Source organism: Hyperolius riggenbachi, chromosome 3, assembly GCF_040937935.1.
Source record: "Hyperolius riggenbachi isolate aHypRig1 chromosome 3, aHypRig1.pri, whole genome shotgun sequence".
NCBI lineage: Eukaryota > Metazoa > Chordata > Amphibia > Anura > Hyperoliidae > Hyperolius > Hyperolius riggenbachi.
The window spans coordinates 248,188,658-248,214,006 of NC_090648.1; the positions used below are offsets into that span (position 1 = coordinate 248,188,658).

At 44.1% G+C, this 25,349-nt stretch overlaps 2 protein-coding genes across 3 annotated transcripts in view; one reads left to right on the forward strand and one right to left on the reverse strand.

Annotated features, from left to right (window-relative positions):
* The window catches only part of LOC137563541 (ADP-sugar pyrophosphatase-like), a 45,316-nt gene extending 23,176 nt beyond the window's left edge, over positions 1-22,140 (reverse strand). The window contains exons 1-2 of the mRNA XM_068276129.1: positions 22,076-22,140; positions 4,034-4,098 (exon numbers count right to left, since the gene is read on the reverse strand). Coding sequence (XP_068132230.1) covers positions 4,034-4,098; positions 22,076-22,124 — 114 coding nt within the window. The 5' untranslated portion in view covers positions 22,125-22,140. The remainder of the gene's footprint in view (positions 1-4,033; positions 4,099-22,075) is intronic.
* Positions 22,141-22,312: 172 nt separating this feature from the next.
* LOC137563539 (translation initiation factor eIF2 assembly protein-like) overlaps positions 22,313-25,349 on the forward strand; it is a 101,253-nt gene continuing 98,216 nt past the window's right edge. The window contains exon 1 of one of the 2 annotated variants that reach the window (XM_068276127.1): positions 22,313-22,444. In XM_068276127.1, coding sequence (XP_068132228.1) covers positions 22,371-22,444 — 74 coding nt within the window. In that variant the 5' untranslated portion in view covers positions 22,313-22,370. The remainder of the gene's footprint in view (positions 22,445-25,349) is intronic. The other variant, XM_068276128.1, reaches the window with a different exon arrangement.

Here is a 25,349-nt window from a genome sequence, read left to right on the forward strand (position 1 = left end):
GATCCATCATTCCCTTAAAGGGAAACCGAGCAGTGCGGAAACTATGGAAAGATGCATATAATTTTAAAGCTCTCTTTTTCCTCTTTCCAATGATATATAAACTGCCGCCCTACGCCTTTTAGTTCTCGCTATTTTCGCGATTGAAATTGCTGCGGCCGCGATTTCGATCGCGAACATAGAGAAACCTAAAAGGCGTAGGGCCGAGGTTTAGGTGTCGCCAGAAAGAGGAGAAAGAGAGCTTTAAAATGATATCCATCTTTCCATAGTTACATTGTATTACACAGGCCGACTTTTTCTGCTGAATGGAGCTGCTGACTTTGAGAAAAAGTCGCCCTGTATAATACAATGTAACTATGGAAAGATGGATATCATTTTAAAGCTCTCTTTCTCCTCTTTCTGGCGACACCTAAACCGCGGCCCTACGCCTTTTAGTTTTCTCTATTTTCGCGGCAATTTCAATCGCGAAAGTAGCGAAAACTAAAAGGTGTAGGGCGGCGGTTTATATATCATTGGAAAGAGGAGAAAGAGAGCTTTAAAATGATATGCATCTTTCCATAGTTTCTGCACTGCTCAGTGTCCCTTTAACCACTTCACCACTGAGGGGTTTTACCCCTTGAACACCAAAGCAATTTTCACCTTTCAGCGCTCCTTCCATTCATTCGTCTTTAACTTTATTATTACTTATCGCAATAAAATGAACTATATCTTGTTTTTTTCGTCACCAATTAGGCTTTCTTTAGGTGGGACATTATGCCAAGAATTATTTTATTCTAAATTTGTTTTAATGGGAAAATAGGAAAAAATGTGGGAAAAAATATTTTTCAGTTTTCGGCCATTATAGTCTTTAAATAATGCATGCTACTGTAATTAAAACCCATGAAATGTATTTGCCCTTTTGTCCCGGTTATAAAACCGTTTAAATTATGTCCCTATCACAATGTTTGGCGCCAATATTTTATTTGGAAATAAAGGTGCATTTTTTTCAGTTTTGCGTCCATCCCTAATTACAAGCCCGTAGTTTATAAAGTAACAGTGTTATACCCTCTTGACATAAATATTTAAAAAGTTCAGTCCCTAAGGTAATTATTTATGGTTTTTTTTGTATTGTATTTTTTTTTTTAAATTGCAAAAAATAAAATAAAATTGGGGAGTGTGGGAGGTAATTAGTTAATTTATTGGGTAAAACAATGTATTTGTATGTGTAAAATGCTTTAGGGTGTAGTTTACTACTTGGACACAAGATGGCCACAGTGAGTCTGTTTACATGCGACCTGTAAGCGTCCGGAAGGACGCTTATAGGAAGCAGTAGGAGGCTGGGAGAATCACAATGATCGCACTGTTTCTAATAGAAGCAGCGGATCATTGCGGGGGCTTAGATCAACGAACGGGAATGGATTTTCCCATTCATTGATCTCCGGGCGAGTGGGCGGCGGCGTGCACGAGCGGCGGGAGCACGCGCGGGAGCGCGGAAGGTACGGATTTCTCCGTCCCTGGCTTTTTAGGGGGGAAAAAAGGGACGGAGAGATTCATACCGCCGGAGGTAAAGTGGTTAAAGGACTGGTCAATCAGTATGGAGGATCTTTTACATACATACGATCATAACTGATTTTGATATTGTGAATAGTTTGGATGAACAGTTAATGCTGTGGATTGATGAAAAGTAATTTTTCATTTTATCTGAATGATCTAATTCACTAAAAAACAAAACAAAAACAAACCATGCATTTCTAGTGGGCACGCATAGTTACAAAGCAAACCTATTCAGTAGTTATGGTCACTACCAGCTGGCAATTAAGCAGCAACATTAGTATTTATGGGGGGCAATGGGAAGCCTCCTCATGGCGCCCCTGGATAGTGCTATGTAGCATGAACTAATTCCCGCAGGGCGATTGTTTTGCGTTTTTTGACCCTGCATATTTAGGCATGCGAAAGCAAATGCATATTTGCATGAGCAATGTCTCGTGATTAGCCAATAGGCCAAATTTGCAAAGCCAGATTTGTCAGGTTCACTTGGTTGATGCACACATTTTCTCTCTGGTGTAATTATCATTGCATTTTCTTTCCTTTGGAGGCAAGTGGTGAATGGCTTGTTTTAGGAGGTGAGAGCCCTGGAGCAGGCTGTTTGCGCCTGTCCTCCCCTTATGTGTCGCGCCCAGGTCATGCGCATGTAGCAGAACGCAATGGATGTTAAGGTAAGTGCCTGTTTTTAATTTTGGGAGGTGTGTGCGGGCGGCTCTTCCCGGCGCTGGCCACGCTGGGGAGATCGCCTGCACCCCCCAGCCTCCCCCTCCGGGGTGCCGCTGTGTGGGTTCCAGGCGGTGAGAGAGCCTGGGACCCCCGCGGCCCCTCGGTTGTATGGGGGCAATGGGAAGCCTCCTCGTGGCGCCCCTGGATAGTGCTATGTAGCATGAACTAATTCCGCAGGGCGATTGTTTTGCGTTTTTTGACCCTGCATATTTAGGCATGCGAAAGCAAATGCATATTTGCATGAGCAATGTCTCGTGATTAGCCAAAAGGCCAAATTTGCAAAGCCAGATTTGTCAGGTTCACTTGGTTGATGCACACATTTCCTTTCTGGTGTAATTAACATTAGTATTTATGTCTGGTACACACTATGCAATTTCCCATCAGATAGATGGGTCAAATCGATGATTTCCGACAGGTCCGATCTGATTTACGATCGTTTCCTGATCGATTTTCTGATCACTTCTATAAAACTCAACGATCGGAACTGTCAGAAATAGTCTATCTGACTGGAAATTGAATGGTGTGTACAAGGCATAAGGTGATTAAATCCTCCAGATAGCAAACATGTGAGATGAAGTATATTCCCGTGCCCCAGGTCAGTCATTCAATTTTGTTTGCAAATCAAACAGGATGATAAATTCAGCCACAAAGTGACCAAATCTGCACATAGTAATCCTTTCACAACAGGATTTATGATTCTGAAATTTTGTGTCCAACGTGCAAGCCTCTGCCTGCATTTCTGGAGTTTCCAATGGGATATAATAGGGACACATTTAAAAGCCAAATCTGAAGGGGGTGGAAGAGAAGTTTCCACAGCAATCTCTTAAAGGCCAACTGAAGCAAGAGGGATATGAAAGCAGAAAAATGTATTTCCTTTTAAGCAATACCAGTTGCCTGGCAGCCCTGCTGAACCTCAGCCTCTAATACTTTCAGCCATAGACCCTGGACAGGCATATGCAGATCAGGTGTTTGACATTATTGTCAGATCTGACAGGTTTAGCTGCATGCTTGTTTCTGGTGTGTGATTCAGACACTACTGCAGCCAAAAAGACCAACAGCCGCCAGGCAACTGATATTGTTTAGAAGGAGATAAATATGGCAGACTCCATACACTATTCACTTCAGTTGTCCTTTAATGTGGGCCTATGGTTGTCTTGCTTAATTGCCTTTGTTGGCAAATAAACTGGCTATTTATAGGTAAATATATGAAACCTTAGATAAAAGCCATGTCCTTTCCTTATAAAAGTGGTTTTACTCCATGGCTCCTGCCTCTGGAGGTGGTGGAGCTGAACAGCTAAGCTGGTGCCACACCTCACATATAACAGCACTTCCTGTCTGCCCCCTTTGATGACACCAATCCTACCCTTCCTATTCATGATCAGGCAGCGTGTTGGGAGTATTCTATGCTTGGAAGTCTCTGAGGATACTGCTGCAATCTCCGCACAATGACTTGGCACTAAATCATGGAGGAGTGGTCAGAGGAATATTTCAGCAATGAGCTCTATAGAATCACAGTGCCAGGAGATGGCTGCTTTATCAAAAGAGGACATCAAAGGTCCGGTTCAGCATTGTGATCGCCAAAGAGATGGCGAGTATGGTTTTGTTCCTCGACAAGGAAATTGCTCTGCCAAGACAACTGACATGAGACAATGTAAGAATGGATGTGGTGTCACCAAAACACCAAGTCATTTTTACTTGATCAGATTGATATTTTACTGAATATACATTTAAAATAGATATTAAAAACCAATCAATAAAAAACATGTAAGAATAGAGCAAAAATTACCTCCTCTTTTACGACAGTGTCTTTAATAGCATTAGACGTATCTTCTGAATTCAGAATTTCCATTTCTGGATGAATAAACAAAATATTATTTACTATTTTTACTGGTAATAAACTATGTTGTAGATAAATGATCACAAAGAACACATACTGATATATCAATAAAATGTACCGCAGACAGTGATTTTAAAGAGAACCAGAGACGAAGCACCCTCATGTATTTTATTACATTTATCAGTGGGAACATGACAGTAAACACCTACCCTGCTTTTATGCTGAATACACACCATGAGTTTCCATGTCGCACGCGTCCGTCGATACGCGTCGATTCGATTATTTCCGAGCATTTTGATTATTTTTAGGTCGAATGCCATGTAAAGTATGGCAAATCGACCTAACGATCCATCGAACCGCGAGTCGGACATGTCGGAAATAATCGAATCGACGCGTATCGACAGACGCATCGAACGCGGAAACGCATGGTGTGTATCCAGCATAAGTTTTATTCTTCTCAGTCTAATCTATCTGTTATCAACTGTGATAAGAATCCACCGACTATTCAGTCGAGGTTTGACCTGGAATCATTATAGCTGAGTCACTCTTCTGTGGAGTCTTTTCAAGCCCAAGCCTGCCTCCTCCTGGCTCAGTTTTCCTACTCAGAACTGTTGACATGGGAGGGGCTGCTGCTGCCGAGAAAGAAGCTCTGAAACAGACAAGTGTATCAGTGTGCAGCCAGTCATTATCTACTGTATGCAGTTTCATTTCTATGAGAGACACTTCCTACAGGCAGCCACACAGCATACCAGAATAATAAAGTTGAAAGCAGACAGATGAAAGGCTGCAGCAGCCCTTCTTGTCTATAGTCTCATAGAGGCTAGACAGCAAATCCAGAACAGCTTATAACCTGGAAGCAGAAGAGATATGAGCCGGCGGCCATATTGGATATTTCCTGGAGCAATAATGGATGAAAAACACTCAAAAAGGCACACCAGAGTGGCGAAATTATCAGGTAGAGAATTTATTCTTTACAAGCTATCAACTGATATGTTTATTTTGTGTGAATCGTTCATCTCTGGTTCCCATTAAAGGGAACCTGATACAAGAGGGATATGGAGACTGCAATATTGATTTCCTTTTAAACAATACCAGTTGCCTTACAGTTCTGTTGATCTCTTTGGCTGCAGTAATATCTGAATCACATACCTGAAACAAACATGCAGCTAATCTTGTCAGAATACTCAGTGTTCTCCCCAGGATTAATCAAGTGGGCGCGCCGCCCGGGTAAATTCAATTACCGCCCGGCTGGCGGTGTTCCAGCTATCTTCACCGGTGCCCGGCTATCGCGCTGGGCTCTCTCATAAAAAAAAAAAAAAAAAAAGCAGCGCTGCTCCGTGAACAAGATATCGCGCTTCCCGGCGAGCTCGTGCATTAATTGGCTGAGCAGTAGAGGTGGGACCAACACGCGAGGCTGAAGACTGTCTCTTCAGAGACTCCGTGCAGTAGTAGGGGGCGGGACCAGCGCGCGAGGCAGCCGACAGTTCAGAGGCGCGCATTGAGGCTGTCTGCGTGCACGGACGCTGTCAAGCCTGTAAGTATGCTATAACAGGCTGACAGGCCGTGTGATGTAAAGCCATATGAGGGATGTTGCGGGCGGGTTGTCGGGGGCTATTTGGGAGCTATTGCAGGGAATAAATACAGATCGAGTAAAAAAAAAGAAAAAAAAATACACAACGAGTAAAAAAAAAAAAAAAACTGCTAAAAAACCCCTGAAAACAGCAAATATACATAACAAAGTATAAGTGATTAATCAAAGGAAATAGCGCTAGCAACATCCTGTTGCTCATAATAAATCGACGCAACTTAATTTTGTTTCCTTGCATGCTACTTGCACTAGTGACAGCGTTGTGTGCATAACTAAGCAATGGCTGCAGCTTACAGTTGCTTAGTTATGTACGCTACGCGAACACGTGCGTGCAGGGAAACAAATTAAGTTGCGCTGATTTATTAGTGCAACCAACAGGAGGTTGCTTGCGCAATTTCCTTTGATGAATCAACCTCATAGAGTCATATTAAAGGAGTTGTAAGGCAAATTTAAAAAAATGAACGCTACTTACCGGGGGCTTCCTCCAGCCCCAAGCTCCCAGGACCTCCCTCGCCGCATCTCTGCGCGCAGCCGTTTGCCGGAGCTCCGACCCGGTCCCCGGCGATGACATCAGAGCGACCTGGAGGTCGCTCTGTACTGCGCCTGCGCGATAGGCGCTGTCAATCACCGCTACGTGGGCCGGAGCGGACTGCTCCTCATCAAACATGCTTGTTCGGGTTCTATGGCTTAAAGTATTAGAGGCAGAGGATCAGCAGGATAGCCATTGTTTAAAAGGAATTAAATATGGCAGCCAACATATCCCTTTGGCTTCAAATGTCCTATAAATGTAACACAAATATTCTGGTACAAGTATTAAATCTTAAATAAAAGTCTTATTAAGCTTTGAAAAATAAGTAATAATTAAGGCACATTTAATTTTCCACACCTTCAAATTTCCCCCGTGCCCCACCCGGCTACTTTTTCATACCACCCGGCTGGAAAAAAATCCTGGGGAGAACACTGATACTGTCAGCAACATCTGATCTGCATGCTTGTTCAGGGTCTATGGCTAAAAGTATGATGCCTGGTACACACCATGCAATTTCCCGTCACATAGACGGGTTGAAACAATTCATTCCGACTGAAAACCAATCAGAAAATTGTTCAGAAATCAGATCGGACCTGTCTGACATAATCAATTCAGACTGTATCTGACAGGAAATTGCAGTGTGTACCAGGCATAACAGGCAAAGGATCAGCAGACTACCAGGCAACTGGTTTTGTTTAGAAGGAGAAAAAAAAAAAAGTATGGCAGCCTCCATATCCCTCCCATGTCAGGTTCCCTTTAAGACAAATACCCACACAATTTGGGGCTGGTGCCGTCTTGTCTCCTTAGCCCCCCTCCCCCCCCCCCCTTTTTTTAATGTATCATGTCTGCCTATGTGCAGGCACATGTAGGTTCAGCATAGGAATGAATGAAACCTTGTAGCAGCTGAACTGGCATAACATAAAATACTACAGGTTTTTGGGTAATTAATATCCTCCCATTTTAACTACGGTATTGTTTTTTTTCAGTGTCTGTGTTACTGGTTGCATGTATGTCTATTGATAGTATTCAAATTCCTCATACCAAAGGAAGTGGCAAAACTAGATGTGTGTATGCACCCTTAGAGCTGGAACCCACTAGAGCCATTTTTTGAGCATTTAGGGAGCGCTTTAAATCGCGAGCGATTTCCCTAAACGCTCTGCCAATGTAAATAAATGTTATAAATTCTAAAGTAGCGATTGCGATTAGCAAAATTGCAATCGCAGGACATGCAGCATTTTGGGAGCGTTTGCGCTTCAATGTAATGTTTTGAAGCGCTGGCAAATCACTCATGAATCGCTACACATAGCAATTTGAGTGTGATTGCAAGCTGTAATAAAATTCTGATACATTGAAAGGACAAATCAGAATTAACATCGCTAATCGCAAATCGCTACACAATCGCTGGCAAAAAGCTTACACTTTTTAAAATCTCTCCCAAAAGCGCCGGAAAACAATTGCGATAGCGTTTTGCGATTTGTAATAGGTTCCAGGCCTTACTTCTGATTGTTTTAGCTCTTGCAAGTTTATTTGCATAATTTGCATCTGTATCACTGTGCTTTCTGAAATGCCAGATTATTATTACTATTTAGTATTTATATAGCGTTTTTTGACTTGACTGTTCCTCATAGGGGCTCACGATCTAATCCCTACCATAGTCATATGTCTACATGTATGTATCATAGTCTAGCATATGTATTATAGTGTAGGGGCAATTTAGGGGGGACCAATTAACTTATCTGTATGTTTTTGTGATGTGGGAGGAAACACACGTAGACACGGGGAAAACATTCAAACTCTGTGCAGATAGCGCCCTGGTTGTGATTCAAACCGGGGACCCAGCGCTATCCACTAAAGCCACGGTGCTGCCCATGATGATTAGTACTGGGAATAGCTGAATGAGTAAACAATCAATAGGGAGGAAAACAAAAATATGGAGGACTGAGGACACTCCCAGTCAGCAGTTTTAATAAGCAGCAAAATAACACTGTTTGGAAAGACATTGTTTCTTCCACAGATATTTTTTAATTTATATTCTTGGTAAGTAGGTTTGTACCAGTGGAGAAACATTGGACGTTATCCACTTAATAGAGTGAAAAAAACAAAAAAGTGAGCAGGTAATGACATGACAATCATAGTGTCAATGATCTTTAAAAAAAGAAATCTGTTGGAATTATTTTGAACTATGGATTAAATACTGTATACCTTCCTAAGGGAACAAGTAAACATACTATATTTTTGCCAGACCCCTGCAAATCCAAAAATAAAAAAAATCCTGTGATAAAAATTATGAATTGTGATCCTGGATGATGGAATCACAAAGAAGGATTTAACTTTTCTGATTTTTGCTTACTTAGGGGATGGGGCAGTGTCCTATCATATATGGCTGTCCTGGAGGACACTGGGAAAAAATAGTGCATACTTCAAAGAATGCTATTCAGCATGCTCAGCTATTTGACAGAGCAGACAGTGCCCCAACCCTCATAATTCACTGGTATCTATAGTACTCTCCACAAACTATGTTGTAAGCTTTTCACAGCAACAAACAAACCTTCAACCACAAGTCTACATTCACAAGGGCATGCAGCACAAGTGGAATTCCCTGGGCTGCTGACAGCTCACTTCATGGGTGGGTGGGTGGAAAAGCTAGTTGAACTACTGCTAAAACTTTTCCCATGTTATTTCTTTGTAATTGTGTCAAGTTTGTACGTTCATTATTTAATGTACAAATCTGCGTAACATGTTAGTGCTTTATTAATAGAATGATTTTATGGCTAGGAGGACATTTCAAATATATTATTTTAGCCAGTTTCCGGTACTTCAGCACTAAAAAGAATTGCATGGCAAACAAACATCCAAAAGTTGAGGCTTTATGTTTGAATGCATTAGTGGTCAAATTATACATTGGACCAGGAAACGTGTTTGGCCTAATGTTCCCTACTGTGCAATATTCCACTGCACAGGAAAGTACAGTACAGCAGAGTTGTGTTCATTAATATGAAAGTCTATGGATTGCATACCAAGTGCAATGTGTCAAAGCTAAAAACACCACAAACAGTGTGTGGAGGTCCATGGCTTAACCCTCCTGGCGGTTTGTAAAAATCCGCCAGGGGGCAGCAAAGCCCCCTGCTACAGTTCCCGTTCGTTAATCTTAGGGTGCGTACAGACATGCGACTATAGTCGTTTAAAACGATCGTTACCGACGGCATTGCCCGACGATCGTTCGTAAAAAGTGCACGAACGATCGTTAAAACGACCGACCAACGAGATATGTCGTTGGTAAAGAACGATCCATTCTGCCAGATCTTTTCCAACGACCATCGTTCAAAAAGTAATGTCTGTACAACGATCGGTCGTTGATCGTTCGTTCTCAAAGCTTTGCACATGCTCAAACAGTTCTTTTTGACACTTGTGTTTGAAATCAGTTTATAAATCATGTTGCGCACGCAACGCTCGTTCCAAGATCGTTCGTACACGAACGATGTTCAAAGTAGCCTTTCTTCAAACGATCATCGGCCGATACCTCCTTTAACATCGTTCGTCGTTCAGAACGAACGATCGTTATCGTATGTCTGTACGTACCCTAAGCCCCCCAGCAAGGATTGGCTGCTTCTATGAGAAGCTGCGCGATCATTGTGAAAAAAAATAAGTTTTCCAGCCTCACTGAACTTCCTGCAAGCGTATGCTTACAGGTCGCATGAACAAAAAATTACTGTGGCCATTTTGTGGCCAAAAAGAAAAACTACAGTCAAAAACATTTTTCATATATAAATACATTCTTTTACATTATAAATTAACTCCCACACTCCCCAATTTTATTTTATTTTTTTGGTAATAAAAAAAAAATTACAATAAAAAAAATACAGTTATATTAGGGACTGAACTCTTTAAATATTTATGTCAAGAGGGTATAACAATGTTACTTTATAAACTATGGGCTTGTAATTAGGGATGGACGCAAAACTTAAAAAAATGCACCTTTATTTCCAAATAAAATATTGGCGCCAAACATTGTGATAGGGACATAATTTAACCACTTAAGCCTAACTGGACGAAAATTTTCGTCCAGTTAGGCTGCGCGCGCCCCCGCTGCTGGCCGCTAGCCCACCGATCAATTCATTGTGATGAGTAGTGATAAAGTTATTGGCAAATGAATGGGAGGTGAAAGTTGCTCGGATGTAAAAAAATGTCAACCCTTCGGGCTTAAGTGGTTAAAAAGTGTAATAACCAGGACAAATGGGCAAATACATTTCATGGATTTTAATTACAGTAGCATGCATTATTTAAAAACTATAATGGCCGAAAACTAAAAAAAAAAAACCGGTTTCCCACATTTTTTCCTATTTTCCCATTAAAACACATTTAGAATAAAATAATTCTTGGCATAATGTCCCACCTAAAGAAAGCCTAATTGGTGGCGAAAAAAAAAACAAGATATAGTGCATTTCATTGCGATGAGTAATGATAAAGTTTTAGACGAATGAATGGAAGGAGCGCTGAAAGGTGAAAATTGCTCTGGTGCTCAAGTAGTAAAACCCCTCAGTTGTGAAGTGATTAAAGAGTAACTGTTAGCCCCCAAAATGAAATTTATATCTCTATTGCAATGTTTTATTTAGCATTTAAGTGAGCCAAAAAGCCAATGCAGAACTTAAAAATCAATCTAATTTTTTTACTATGTAGCCTTTTGCCCAAGCTCCGGACGCAAAGCCGCATATCAGATACTGATGAGCATGCAGAGCATGACTATGTCTGCCCGACCCCCCTCTCCCCCCAGGACCAGGTGCCGATATATTCTCACATCAAACAGCTGACCGCTCTGACACGGAGAGAGAGCGGGAGCACTTCCAGCGCTGCCACCGCAAAGCAGCCGCCGCCGAGTCACATGTGAGAGAATCACATGTGAGAGAGATGCACGGCGGCGGCTGCTCTGCGGTGGCGGCGCTGGAAGTGCTCCCGCTCTCTCTCCGTGTCAGAGCGGTCAGCTGTTTGATGTGAGAATATATCGGCACCTGATTTTAAGTTCTGCATTGGCTTTTTGGCTCACTTAAATACTAAATAAAACATTGCAATAGAGATTTAAATTTCATTTTGGGGGCAAACAGTTACTCTTTAATACAACCTATTGGAATCCTAAAGTAGACTAGTGCCCAGCTGCACTGCAGAGGAGAAACAAGAGTACTGAAGCAGGTCCATATCCGCGGCGATACTCTGCATTTTTGGCCAGGGGGTGTGGGGAGGGGTAAGAGTTTTTTTTTTTTTTTTATACTGTACACACTGCACTACTTTTCCATGTTTGAACAGGGGGTATGGGGGTACAACACTGAAGACACTTGCTTTTGGGGGTGGGTGGTTGGACAAGCCACCCTGCATTGGCTGAATGATAAAATGGTCTTCACGAGGGTAAGGGCAGAACTTGGGAAGTGGGGGTGCTCCAACTGAACGACCTACGCGTCAATTCTCCCTACATCTTCTACTGCGCGTGCGCATTACTAACCACGCCTACTCTGCGCATGGTCATTGAAAGCTCTGCATCTCCCTTGTCATTTCTCCCTACATTTATGCGGACTTGCGGAGAGGTTGATTAGGATGGCTAACTATAAAAAGATGTGTGATAACAGCGAGGTAACCATGCTAGCTGTTTGGTGGGGTGTGGGAGATTAGCGTGCCTGAATGTGTCGCGCGCAGGGGGTGTGTGAGGAGATCTGGATCTGCGGATTAGGAAGCTTTTTGCTGTTTATATCAGTAGTGTACGTGTGGCTGGGTGTACCTGAATGTTGGTGGGGTATAGGTAGGAGATCTGCTGCTCCTCTTAGTAAAGTGTGCACCTAAATGATGGGGGGGGGGGGTTTCTATGGACGTGTGTGTGTGTGTGCACGTACACTGTGTGTGTTGGGGGGGGGGGGGAGGAGGTGTGTGTGTGTGTGTGTGTGTGTGTGTGTGTGTGTGTGTGTGTGTGTGTGTGTGTGTAGCTGTACCTGAATATTGGGGGGATGATCTATGGACTGCTGTTACTATCGGTGCGTGTAGCGGTACCTGAATGTTGGGGGGGGGGGGTGATCTATGGACTGCTTTTACTATCGGTGTGCGTGTAGCTGTACCTGAATGTTGGGGGGGGGGCTGATCTATGGACTGCTGTTGCTATTGGTGTGTGCATGCAGCTGTACCTGAATGTTGGGGCGGGGGGTGGAAGGTGATCTATGGACTGCTGCTGTTACTATCAGTGTCTGTGTGGCTGTACCTGAATGTTGGAGGGGGGTGGGAGACTACAGATGGCCATACCTCAGACAACTTGGCGATTTGAATTCGATTATCGAATTGGATGTAAATCGGTTACCTGTCCGGTGTCGGCCTCCGCGCGGTGCTATCGTGTACATGACTTAGAACCCAGCAAGATGGACGGTCACTGCGCGGAGGCTGCTACTGGACAGGTAATGTATAAATGCACACACTGGGGGGCACATTCATACATTGGTGGTGCGGACACGGCGGGCTCAGCCGGTTCCCTGAAGATTTCATGCAGAAATTAGACGGGAATGGGCCTGTAGTGTATGGGCAGCTTCGTCCTTACCACCAGGGAGGCTACAGTGGACCTGAACTCTTGCACAGGACAGAAGGAAAACATAAAGAAATGCACTCTGTATTTAGAGAGTTTAGCCTGTTTTTTTCCTCATTTGCGTCCGATCACAAGTTGTAATTTGATCTCTCTCCTGTGTCACATGACTGCCACGGCAGAGATGGCAGATGAGGCCATTTGAAAGCATAGGATGTGTTAACAATATGTCTGCTTCCATGATTCAGAAAGTAGAAACGGTGCAGATTTATTTTAAGATTTGCATCAGGTGTAACAAAGTAAGGTTTTTTTTGTTTAAGATTATTATGCTGTTGCGTATCTTTTAGAGGTGACAGGAAGGAGTCGAGGTCTGCTTTAAAGAAAATCTGTAATGAAAAGAAAAACCCTCTGGCGGATACCTGCCTCGGGAGAGGGAAGCCTCTGGATCCTAACGAGGCTTCCCCTGTCCTCCGGTGTCCCGTCAATCCAGCGCCGACTCCCCGAACTGCTGCAAGGTAAATATTTACTGACCATGATCCTGCACAGGCGCACTAGCCGCTTTCAATTCGGGCCAAGGCAGAAATAGCCGAACACGATCGTATCCGCTCTACTGCGCAGGTGCAAAGGACTCATGCCTGTGCAGTAGAGTGGAAATGAATGGGTTCGGCTATTTCTGCCTTAACCCAAATGAAGAGCTGCTAGTGCGCCTGTGCAGGATTGCGGTAGGTAAATATTGCCCACGCCTGCGCACCTTTGCCAGGCTTGTCGAGGGACTTTTTCGGTGGAGCCAGCGCTGGATTTCCCAAACTACAAAGGATGAGCAAGCCTCATTGGGACCCAGAAGCTTCTTCCTCCCGATGTAAGTATCCCACAGAGGAATTTTTTTTTTATTACAGTCTCTTTAACCACATGAGGACTACAGTGCTAAACCACCCTAAAGACCAGGCAAGTTTTTGCTTAATAGGCCACTGCAGCTTTAAGGCCAAGCTGCAGGGCCGCACAACTTAGCACACTAGTGATTCCCCCCCTCCTTTTCTCTCCACCAACAGAGCTCTCTGTTGGTGGGGTCTGATTGCCCCAATATGTTTATTTTTTTATATATAAATATTTATCTGTGTGTTTAATATTTTTTCTATTTATTTATTCATTAATGCAGTATCCCCGCCCGCCAATCCCTGAGATCGGCTGTCATAGGCTTCAGCTTATGACAGCTGATCACTGCTGAGGCAATGGAGGGGACAGCTGTGTCACACAGCTGTCCCCAGTACAGCGCTGCTGCTGATCGCAGCGCTGTACATGTAATTAGATGGCGGCTTCGCTGAAGGCAGGTGAAGCTCCGCCCCCTAAGCAGGAGATGCACGCGCATCTCCTGCACACTGCAGCTCCAGGACTTCACACCAATTGGCGTTAGGCAGGCCTGGGGCTGCCGCAGCCTCGCCCATGGTTGTGGAGAGATCTTTAGGTAGTTAAGGAGGACATGGGAAACTAAGATTTTTTTTGTTTGTTTTAAGGACAGTTTTTTGGTATAAAAAATCTACTTTAAAGTTCATGTTCAGAGTGTGGGAAATTGACTGAAAAATACTTCAGCGGTTAATGATTAAGCCCCCATAGTGCACATTTGCAGGGTATAAGGAGGACGTGAGAAATCTTTTTTTTTTTAACCACGTAACCTCTTGCCGACCGCGTCACGCCGATGGGCGTGGCCGCGGCTGCAGCCCCAGATTGGTGTAAAGTCCTGGGGCGCCAGCTAATGCAGGAGATCGCGTGCAGGCTGCGCGCGCATCTCCTGCTTGGGGGGACGGAGCTCCGCCCCACCGTCAGTCTCCGAGCGGCTATTGCCGCTCGGGAGACTGTTAGACGGCGTGATCGCCGTCTATTTACATGTACAGCGCTGCGATTGGCAGCAGCGCTGTGCTGGGGACAGCCGTGTGACACGGCTGTCTCCCTGGGACACTGGAGAGCGATCGGCTCTCATAGGCAGAAGCCTATGACAGCCGATCGCCATAATTGGTTGGCTGTGGGGAGGGAGGGAATATATTTAAAGAAACATACTTTTTGTAATAAAAAACAGTAACAAAAAAAACCAAAAATAATAATAAACAATCTGGGGGCGATTAGACCCCACCAACAGAGAGATCTGTTGGTGGAGAGAAAGGAGGGGGGGGGGGGGGGGAATCATGCTGTGTTGTGTGGCCCTACACCTTAGCCTTAAAGCTGCAGTGGCCTATTTTACTAAAAAATGGCCTGGTCAGGTCACTAGGGTTTTTTTTTTGCAGTCCTCAAGAGGTTAAGGACTGTAGCCTTAAAACCCCTTTAAGACCAGACACTTTGTTTACATTCAGACCACTGCAGCTTTAACGGTTTATTGCTCGGTCATACAACCTACAACTAAATGAATTTTACCTCCTTTTCTTGTCCCTAATACAGCTTTCTTTTGGTGCTATTTGATTGCTGCTGTGATTTTTATTTTTTATTATGTTCATCAAAAAAGACAGGAATTTTGTCAAAAAAATGACTTTTTAACTTTCTGTGCTGACATTTTTCAAATAAAGTAAAATTTCTACATACATTTTTGTCTAAATTTATTGTGCTACATGGCTTTGATCAATAAATAGACACTTATTGTTTTTTTGTTTGTTTGTGTAAAAGTTATAGTGTTTACAAACTATGGTGCAAAAAGTGAATTTCCCCATTTTGCAGCATATCTGACTTTTCTGAGAACCTGTCATGTTTCATGAGGTGCTAGAATTCCAGGATAGTATAAATACCCCCCAAATGACCCCATTGTGGAAAGAAGACATCCCAAAGTATTCACTGAGAGGCATGGTTAGTTCATAGATTTTTTTTTTTTTTTTTTGTCACAAGTTAGTGAAAAATGACACTTTGACAAAAATTTAAAAAAAGTTTTCCTTTCTGCTAACTTGTGACAAAAAAAAAATGAAATCTGCCACGGACTCACCATGCCCCTCTCTGAATACCTTGAAGTGTCTACTTTCCAAAATGGGGTCATTTGTGGGGTGTGTTTACTGTCCTGGCATTTTGGGGGTTACTGAATGGTAAGCACCCCTGTAAAGCCTAAAGGTGCTCATTGGACTTTGTGCCCCTTAGCACAGTTAAGCTGCAGCAAAGTACCCCACACGTGGTATTGTCATACTCAGAAGTAGTATAATGTGTTTTGGGGTGTATTTTTACACATACCCATGCTGGGTGGGAGAAATATCTCTGTAAATGACAATTTTTTTGATTTATTTTTTTTACACACAATTGTCCATTTACAGAGAGATTTCTCCCACCCAGCATGAGTATGTGTAAAAATACACCCCAAAACACATTATACTACTTCTCCTGAGTACGGCGATACCACATGTGAGGCACTTTTTTGCACCCTAACTGCGCTAAGAGGCCCAAAGTCCTATGAGTACCTTTAGGATTTTACAGGTCATTTTGAGGCATTTGATTTCTAGACTACTCCTCACTATTTAGGGCCCCTAAAATGCCAGGGCAGTATAGGAACCCCACAAGTGACCCCATTTTAGAAAGGCACCCCAAGGTATTCCATTAGGTGTATGGTGAGTTCATAGAAGATTTTATTTTTTGGCACAAGTTAGCGGAAATTGATTTTTATTTTATTTTTTCACAAAGTGTCATTTTCCACTAACTTGTGATAAAAAATAAAATCTTCTTTGAACTCATTATATGCCTAATTAAATACCTTGGGGTGTCTTCTTTCTAAAATGGGGTCACTTATGGGGTTCCTATACTGCCCTGGCATTTTAGGGGCCCTAAACCGTGAGGAGTAGTCTGGAAACCAAATGCCTCAAAATGACTGTTCAGGGGTATAAACATCTGCAAATTTTGATGACAGGTGGTCTATGAGGGGGCGAATTTTTTGGAACCGGTCATAAGCAGGGTGGCCTCTTACATGACAGGTTGTATTGGGCCTGATCTGATGAATAGGAGTGCTAGGGGGGGTGACAGGAGGTGATTGATGGGTGTCTCAGGGGGTGGTTAGAGGGGAAAATAGATGCAATCAATGCACTGGGGAGGTGATCGGAAGGGGGTCTGAGGGGGATCTGAGGGTTTGGCCGAGTGATCAGGAGCCCACACGGGGCAAATTAGGGCCTGATCTGATGGGTAGGTGTGCTAGGGGGTGACAGGAGGTGATTGATGGGTGTCTCAAGGTGTGATTAGATGGGGGAATAGATGCAAGCAATGCACTGGCGAGGTGATCAGGGCTGGGGTCTGAGTGCATTCTGAGGGTGTGGGCGGGTGATTGAGTGCCCTGGGGGCAGATAGGGGTCTAATCTGATGGGTAGCAGTGACTGACAGGGGGTGATTGATGGGTAATTAGTGGGTGTTTAGGGTAGAGAACAGATGTAAACAATGCACTTGGGAGGTGATCTGATGTCGGATCTGCGGACGATCTATTGGTGTGGGTGGGTGATCAGATTGCCCGCAAGGGGCAGGTTAGGGGCTGATTGATGGGTGGCAGTGACAGGGGATGATTGATGGGTGATTGACAGGTGATCAGTGGGTTATTACAGGGGGTTAGAGGCATACAGTACACAGGGGGGGGGGGGGGGGGTCTGGGGAGAATCTGAGGGGTGGGGGTGTTCAGGAGGGAGCAGGGGGCAGTTTAGGGAATAAAAAAAATGTCGACAGATAGTGACAGGGAGTAATTGATGGGTGATTGGGCGCAAACAGGGGGGGGGGGTCTGAGGGGTGCTGTGGGCGATCAGGGGGCAGGGGGGGGGAAATCAGTGTGCTTGGGTGCAGACTAGGGTGACTGCAGCCTGCCCTGGTGGTCCCTCGGACACTGGTACCACCAGGGCAGGAGGCAGCCTGTATAATAGGCTTTGTATACATTACAAAGCCTATTATACTCACGGATTGGCGGTGATTTCTATTCCTCCGCCCGCCGGCGCTGCTAAGTGCCGGCGAGCTGGAGGCTAAATCCCCGGCCATCGATCCCCGACGGAGGGTCGCGTCACGGATGACGCAATCGCTCCGCCCATGCCCGTACAAGGACCACCGCCAATTGTACATGCGGCGGTCCTGGCGGGATCCACTTTCCGGCCGCCCCTGTGCAGTGGGCAGTCGGTGAGTGGTTAAGGAGGACATGTTAAAGTGAACCTTAAGCCTACCAAAAAAAATGAATTTGACTCACCTGGGGCTTCCCTCAGCCCCCTGCAGCTGCTCGGTGCCCTCGCAGCTTCGCTCCGATCCTCCTGGACCTGCCGGCGGCCACTTCCGGTTTCGCAGTCACCGGCCGACAGGCTGGGAACACAAGTGATTCTTCGCGTTCCCAGCCACAATTGCGCCCCCTATACTGCTATTGCGGCCTTCCAGTTGAGTAAAAGTTTGGTAGGCTTAAGTGTCACTTTAAGAAGGATGGAAAAATATATTTTCAAGACGTTTTAATTTTTGAGAACATCGATTTTAAATTTACAGGAAACAAAAACTTAGGACATGCATGGGGCTTTGCACCCTGAACTATACCAGCCCACATAGTCCATGGTATGGGGAGGGCCTCTGGAGGAGGGGGGTCGGACAAATCCAACCAACAGACAAGGGGCTCTTCCCTACCTCCAGTGCCCCAGAAGGGTTAGGGCTCCGATGCCTGGGGGGGGGGGGGTTCTTGGTGGTATCTGTGAGTCCCCTTTAAGAGACCACCAGATACCAGCCCCCTCCAAGGAGAAATGAGCATAGCAGTGCATAATATGCATTACCAATTTCCACAAAGGGTTAAAAAGCGAGAACCAACAACAATGCGAGAAGTAAATTTTATGTTCTAAATTAACTATGAATACTTACCTTTTAAAGCAGAGGTCAGGCTGAGAGCCATAAACGCCACATATTTTAAAATGTATTTCCCTGAGAGCCATACAATATGTTTCAAACTGTCACAGTGCGCATGCGCAGCAGAGGGCTCACTTCCCTGTTGCTATGGTGATGTGTATACAGTTGATCTGCCGGGCAGCGGAAGTGTCAGACATGTCTTCAGCTTCTCGGGTTTCAGCAATTTCCCCGAGAGCCAGAAAGGAGAAATACCGACTAATGGCTTATACAATTAGCTAGCTGATTTGGGGGTTGATTCACTTTGTAGGGTGAGATCCCTGCACTTAGGCCCAATAGGCTGCCTGTTAAGTGACAGGCAGCGTATTGGGTCATCAAAGTGTGGGGATCTCGTCCTACAAAGTCACTGGACCTGACAGGGACAGGGTCCAGAGTGGGACAATTGGAGTGGCCGTTTTGGGTTAGCGCAATTAAGTAATGCATGCTACAGCAGTAGCGTGCCTACTTTTAAAATGTTACTTGCTCTGCCGCACTGAGCTGCGCTGCTTGAGCAGTGTAGCTTAGTGAATCAACCCCTACTGATTTGTTTCTGATCCAGATGTAGCTATCAAAAGAGCCACATCTGGCTCCCAAGCCATAGGTTGTCTACCCGTTTTTAAGTGTACCAGAGCTGACAAATAATGAAGATTTGATACTCGCCCGTGGCTTCCTCCAGCAGCATATGCTCTTCTGAGTCCCCTGCTGTTCAGCCCTGGTAACAGGCTCAGTTGTGGTCTTCTGCGCAGAAGATCACGACTGATGCGACTGACCCTGTTACCAGGGAGGAGCGTATGCTCAGACGAGAGTATGCTGCTGGAGGAAGCCACAGGCGAGTATCAAATCTTCATTATTTCTCAGGTCTGGTTTCTTTAAAAAAAAAAAAATAATTCACATGACAATATGATCAAGAAACCTTGATTAAAGATCTCCGCGCACATGCCACCACACACGACTGATCTCCGCTGCTGCTCTAGCTATACTAAGTATAGCTAAAGTACAAAGCTTGTTTAACCAATAGGAAATGCTTCAAACAGTACCCTGAAGGAAAAAAAAGTTGCCCCAGTGGGGTACTTAAATCGGGAGGAGGAAGACTCAGGATCCTAATGAGGCTCCCCCTTCATTCTTGCACCTAACAGCGAAAACAACCAACAAGCTTGTTGGCTGTGTACACAGGTGCATTACTGCCTGGACAGTAAGCGGACCCAATTGGGCACTGTTATTTCCGCTGGAGGATGAGCTGGGAGTGGCTACTGCGCCAGCACCGGATCACAGTAACCTAAATAATTACTATTGTCCCCTTCATAAAGCTAGATTGGAGGGTGAAGAGGACGTGGAAAGACTCATTAAAGTGAACCTTAAAGGGACACTTAAGTCAAACAAAAAAAAATGAGTTTTACTCACCTTGGGCATCCAATAGCCCCCTGCAGCTGTCCGGTGCCCTCGCCGTCTCCCTCCGATCCTCCTGGCCCCACCGGCAGCCACTTCCTGTTTCGGTGACAGGAGCTGACAGGCTGGGAACGCGAGTGATTCTTCGCGTTCCCAGACACATTAGCACCCTCTATGCTGCTATATGGTATATGATATATGCTATAGCAGCATAGATGGCGCTATTGTGGCCAGGAACGCGATCGGAGATCAAGAGATCCCGTTCAAAGAACGGGATCTCTTGGAGGGCTTCCCCCGTCGCCATGGCGACGGGGCGGGATGACGTCATCGATCCACCCCACGGCGCTGCCTGGCACTGATTGGCCAGGCAGCGCACTGGGTCTGGGGGGGGGGGCGGCTGCGGCGACGCGTATAGCGGCGTAGCGGCGGCGATCGAGCACTGCACGCAGCTAGCAAAGTGCTAGCTGCGTGCAGCAAAAAAAAAAATTATGCAAATCGGCCCAGCGGGGCCTGAGCGGTGCCTCCCGGCGGCATAGCCCGTGCTCAGCACGGGCTTACCGCCAGGGAGGAGTTTCCATTGCGAGCATTACATGCGGAGCGGTGCAGAGCGATTAGAGAATCTGCAGCCTGCTGTACATTCCCGCACAGCCGCAGTCCCCTCCATACACTTTCGCATGACACGAACGGGAGTGGAAGTGATGTGATGCGGCGAGGTAGTCGCATTCACATCACTTCAGCAATGGAAAAGGGTCCTTAGGATTACGTTAGGATTATTAGTAAGTACCACACTGAGGCACTTTTTTTAAATGTCAAATATTGCACAGTTACATAGGGAGAAGGAGGTTCCGACATATTTGTCTAGCTATTCTACATTATCAATATTTCCTACTATACAATTAAATGACAATTGTCACTTTTGGTAGGCTGGCATGGAAGGTTATATGTACAGGTAACGCCTCATTAGGATCCAGAGGCTACCTTCTCTATACGTAAGGCGAAGAAGCACTTTTAAAAAGTATGATATTGAGCCAAAGATTGGAAGGTAGGATGATTTGACATGTAGGCTATTTTGACGGTTTAGTTCATCTAGCTAGCCTACATCATCATTTTATCCTACAGTCAGGATTTCTGACTGATATTTCATTTGGTAGGCTGGAATTGAAGGTAAATTGCACAGGTACAGTCTCATTAGGATCCAGAGGCTACCTTCTCTTTACGTAACGCGATGAAGCACTTTTAAAAAGAATTAACATGAGCTAAAGAATAGGACGTAGGATGCTTTGACGTGTAGGTTATTGTGACGGTTTAGTTCATCTAGCTAACCTACATCATTATTTTCTCCTACAGTCAGGATACATTCCTATTATCTCATTTGGTAGGCTGGAATTGAAGGTAAATTGCACAGGTACAGCCTCATTAGGAACCGGAGGCTACCTTCTCTTTACGTAAGGCGATGAAGCACTTTTAACTATAATGATTTGGTGCAATTTGTTTAATGTAGGATATTCTGACGTGTAGGCTATTTCGATGGTTTTGTTCATCTAGCTAACCTACATCATCATTCTGTCCTACAGTCTGGAATGTTGTCTGTAGGATTAAATAAACTGCCTCATTAAAATTGAAAGTTTATCATATCTCAAAATATATACCTCACTGAAGTACTTTGTAAAATTTCTGATTTTTAATTATTACAGTGTAGACGAAACTGACCTGTAGGTAATTTCAAAATAAATAATCATCTAAATCTGCTACATTGTCATGTTTAAATCATTTATTAGCATTTACAGTGTGGAGAACAAACAAATACCCATTAATTCTAATGTAGGTTATATCGATTTGTAGGTTAACTCGATGGTTTACACCATCATTCTATCATTAGTGTAGGTCATCTCGACAATGTAGGATAACCCTATAAACACACACTCCAACATTCACACACAGCACACACCTCGCAGCACTCACTGTTATCTCCCATCCTGAATGTCCAAGGGGAGGAGGGGGATGCTGAAAGTCCTTTCTTACTTCAGTATTTTGTATGTGACGATCAACAAACTCAATGCCTCCTCACCAGCTGAACTAGTATCTAGAATCTGAACTACCACACACCTTCTTTCGGAATCCACCGGGACAGGAAGTGTGTCACACCAAACACCATCCCCGGAAGTTAACACTAGGAACCAAGCAAGACACGAAAATAAAACTCTGCTTCCTGGGGAGAAGTACTGCACTTTATTCCTCGTATGATAAAACAGCGGCTGTTTGAACAGTGAGAAAAGAGTACGCGATGCACTTTATCTTCTCACAATGCAGATTTCTAAAGTTTCGTGTCTCACAGGTTCCAAGTGTTGTTTTCCGGGGATGGTATTAGGCGTGACACACTTCCTCTCCCTGTGGATTCAGCATGAAGAAGGAGCAGGTGGTAAATTGCCAGTTTTCTGTGTGGTATCCCAGATTCAAGAGACTCAGTATTAGGAGGTGAGGTGGAATTCAGGCAATGGATCTTCACATGAAGGATATTATAGTGCTGGAAGCTTTGTACACAATCTGGCTGCTGTGACTTATTAGACCAAGCAGAATGGGTTTTACTTTGCCTTCAGGGCATTCACACGTAAATGAGCTGCACTTCTTTTGGCCATGTCATAACCACAAACGTCATTACCTCTATGCTGCTTATTTGCACATGCCTCTACTGCGTGCAGGGCTTAGGCTAACTTTAATAAATCAGCATTATGGCAGCAAACTGGTAAATAGTTATGTACACATACTTACGTTTCTTTCAAAACAAAACAGAGTAACCAAGCAGCTTGGGGTGACCCAAACCACTAGGAATGTATAGGGGATAAAAGAGACTGAAAAGCCCTCCTATTAATAAGCAATGTTTGGTGAAAGTTGCCTTCTTAAAACAGAAGGAAACTTGCAAAAATTCAGCTTTATGTGAACATTTGTGGTTACCCGCAATGCTCCACTACTGAATACAGTAGTACAGGGGTGCCCATTAGGTAGATCGCAAAGGACTTCTGGTAGATCCCGACCCCACTACATTTTCCATTCAGTATATACTGAGTGTGCTCCTAAAATTGAACATAGGTAGATCATTTTGACTTGCTAATTTAAGTAGCTCACAAGCTGAAAAAGTGTGGGCACCTCTGCAGTAGTACTAGTACAGTAGTAGTAATACTACTAAATATTCAGTATCCTCTAGATTGTAAGCCTTCAGGCAGGGTCCTCCTCCTTTTGTGTCCTACCTGTTCATGCACCTCCATTACTGTGCACTCATGCTATGCATTTGAGTGAACTCAACTTGCCTTAAGGCTCATACACACATCAGACCATAGTCTTTTGAAAATGAAAGATCACAGACCAATTTTACCCCCTTCCATGTAGTATGAGAGCCATACCTTCACAGTCTATTCTATGGAGCTGAACTCCTCATCAGATAGAAATCTTTGCAAGATGCTGCACACAAAGATGCTGTAGACATTCAAAAGATCAGTATTTGCAAAAGATCTGTTCCTGCAAAAGATCCGTTCCTGCAAAATACATTCACAGTCTATGATATCTGCAGATCATCATACACACCTTGTTTAACAGACATTCATCTGCAGATCAGATCCACCTGGATGGATTTTCAGATCTGCAGATGAATGTCAGTTAAATCGTGTGTATGATGATCTGCAGATCTCATAGACTATCATTGCAATTTGCAGGAATGGATTTTTGGCAGGAACAGATCTTTTGCAGATACTGATCTTTTGTGTGCAGCATCTTGCAAAGATTTTTATCTGATGGGGAGTGCAGCTCCATAGAATAGACTGTGTAGAGTATGGCTCTCATACTACATGGAAGGGGGTAAAATTGGTCTATGATCTTTCATTTTCCAAAGACTATGATCAGATGTGTGTATGTGGCCTAATTCCAATGCTCCCATCCAGTGACTGACTAAGCATTACCTTGTACTCATACTGTGCTGCGTGATCTGTTTTTTCTTGTATTCCTGTATTGCTGTATATAACCCCTAAATATTGTCTGTAACCTTAACCTCCCCAATGCAGCACTTTAATTTGTTTTTTTAAATCATGTAGCTAGCCTAGCGCTAGCTACATGATAGCCGCTGTGCAGTGGCATCCCCCTTCCGATCGTCTCCGGCAATCAGAGCAAACAGAAAATCCCGTTCAGAACGGAATTTCCTGTTTGGCTTCCCCCGTCGCCATGGGGGACATGCAACTGGGTGCATCTGACTGCGCAGATATGTTACATGCGGTCAAATGGAAACCCTCCAATCGATATAAATCGGAGATTTTCTGATTATTTTGACCTATATGCGCACTCGGCTTATGTGAGACCCACTCCTATATGTATTAGGGTGCGTCTGATTGCGCATATATGTGTACACATATGACCAATATGCGCTTTTGGCTTAGTTGAGACCCACTCCTATATGTACTAGGGTAACGTCTGATTGCGCATTTATATGTACACACATTGTCCAATAGAAACTCCCAAATCGGTACAAGCTGAGGGATCCTTGTTTGGTCCGACCATATATGCGCAATAATTCCGTTATAGACCCACGCCTATATGTAGTAGGGTGTGTCTGATTGCGCATGTATGTATACATATATGGTCCAAACGGAATTTCCAAATTGATATATTCTGACACAGATCTGGTGAAATAATACACACCTACACAGTCTGTCGGTTTTATACGTTCGCTGCTACCCAAACATTCTTGTCATCTCAGGTACACTATAAAGCAAGGCTGTTGGCAACGTATTCAACAATTTTGTTGAATATGTTCAAGGGTCACAGTGCAGGAATGGAGGGGGCTTGAAGATAGGGGAAACCTCTGAACTATCCAGGGGCTTCTCTTTACTGATGTATGTACCCATGGTTTTGGGGGGGGGGGGGTTACAGTTCAGGTACACTTTAACCACTTCAGGCCGCGAGTTGTTGTCCCCTTATGGACGAGAGAAATTTTCACATTTCTGCGCTTCTCCCATTTATTCCCGGATAACTTTATGACTACTTATCACAACGGAATGCTCTATACCTTGTTTTCGCCACCAGTTAGGCTTTCTTTGGGTGGTACATTATTCTATGCATTATGGGAAAAAATCATTATTTTTACTCTTAGGCCATTATAGTTTTAAAATAAAAGGTAAAATTGTGGATAAAAGCCGCACATTTTATTTGCCCTTTTGTCTCAGTTATTGCAACGTTTAAATGATATCCCTACTACAATGTATGGTGACCATATTTAATTTGTAAGTAAAGGTGCATTTTTTTCAGTTTTACATCCATCACTAATTACAAGCCCATCATTTAATAATAATATACCCTCTTGACATGCATAATAAAAAACAAATTTAGTCCGTAATGT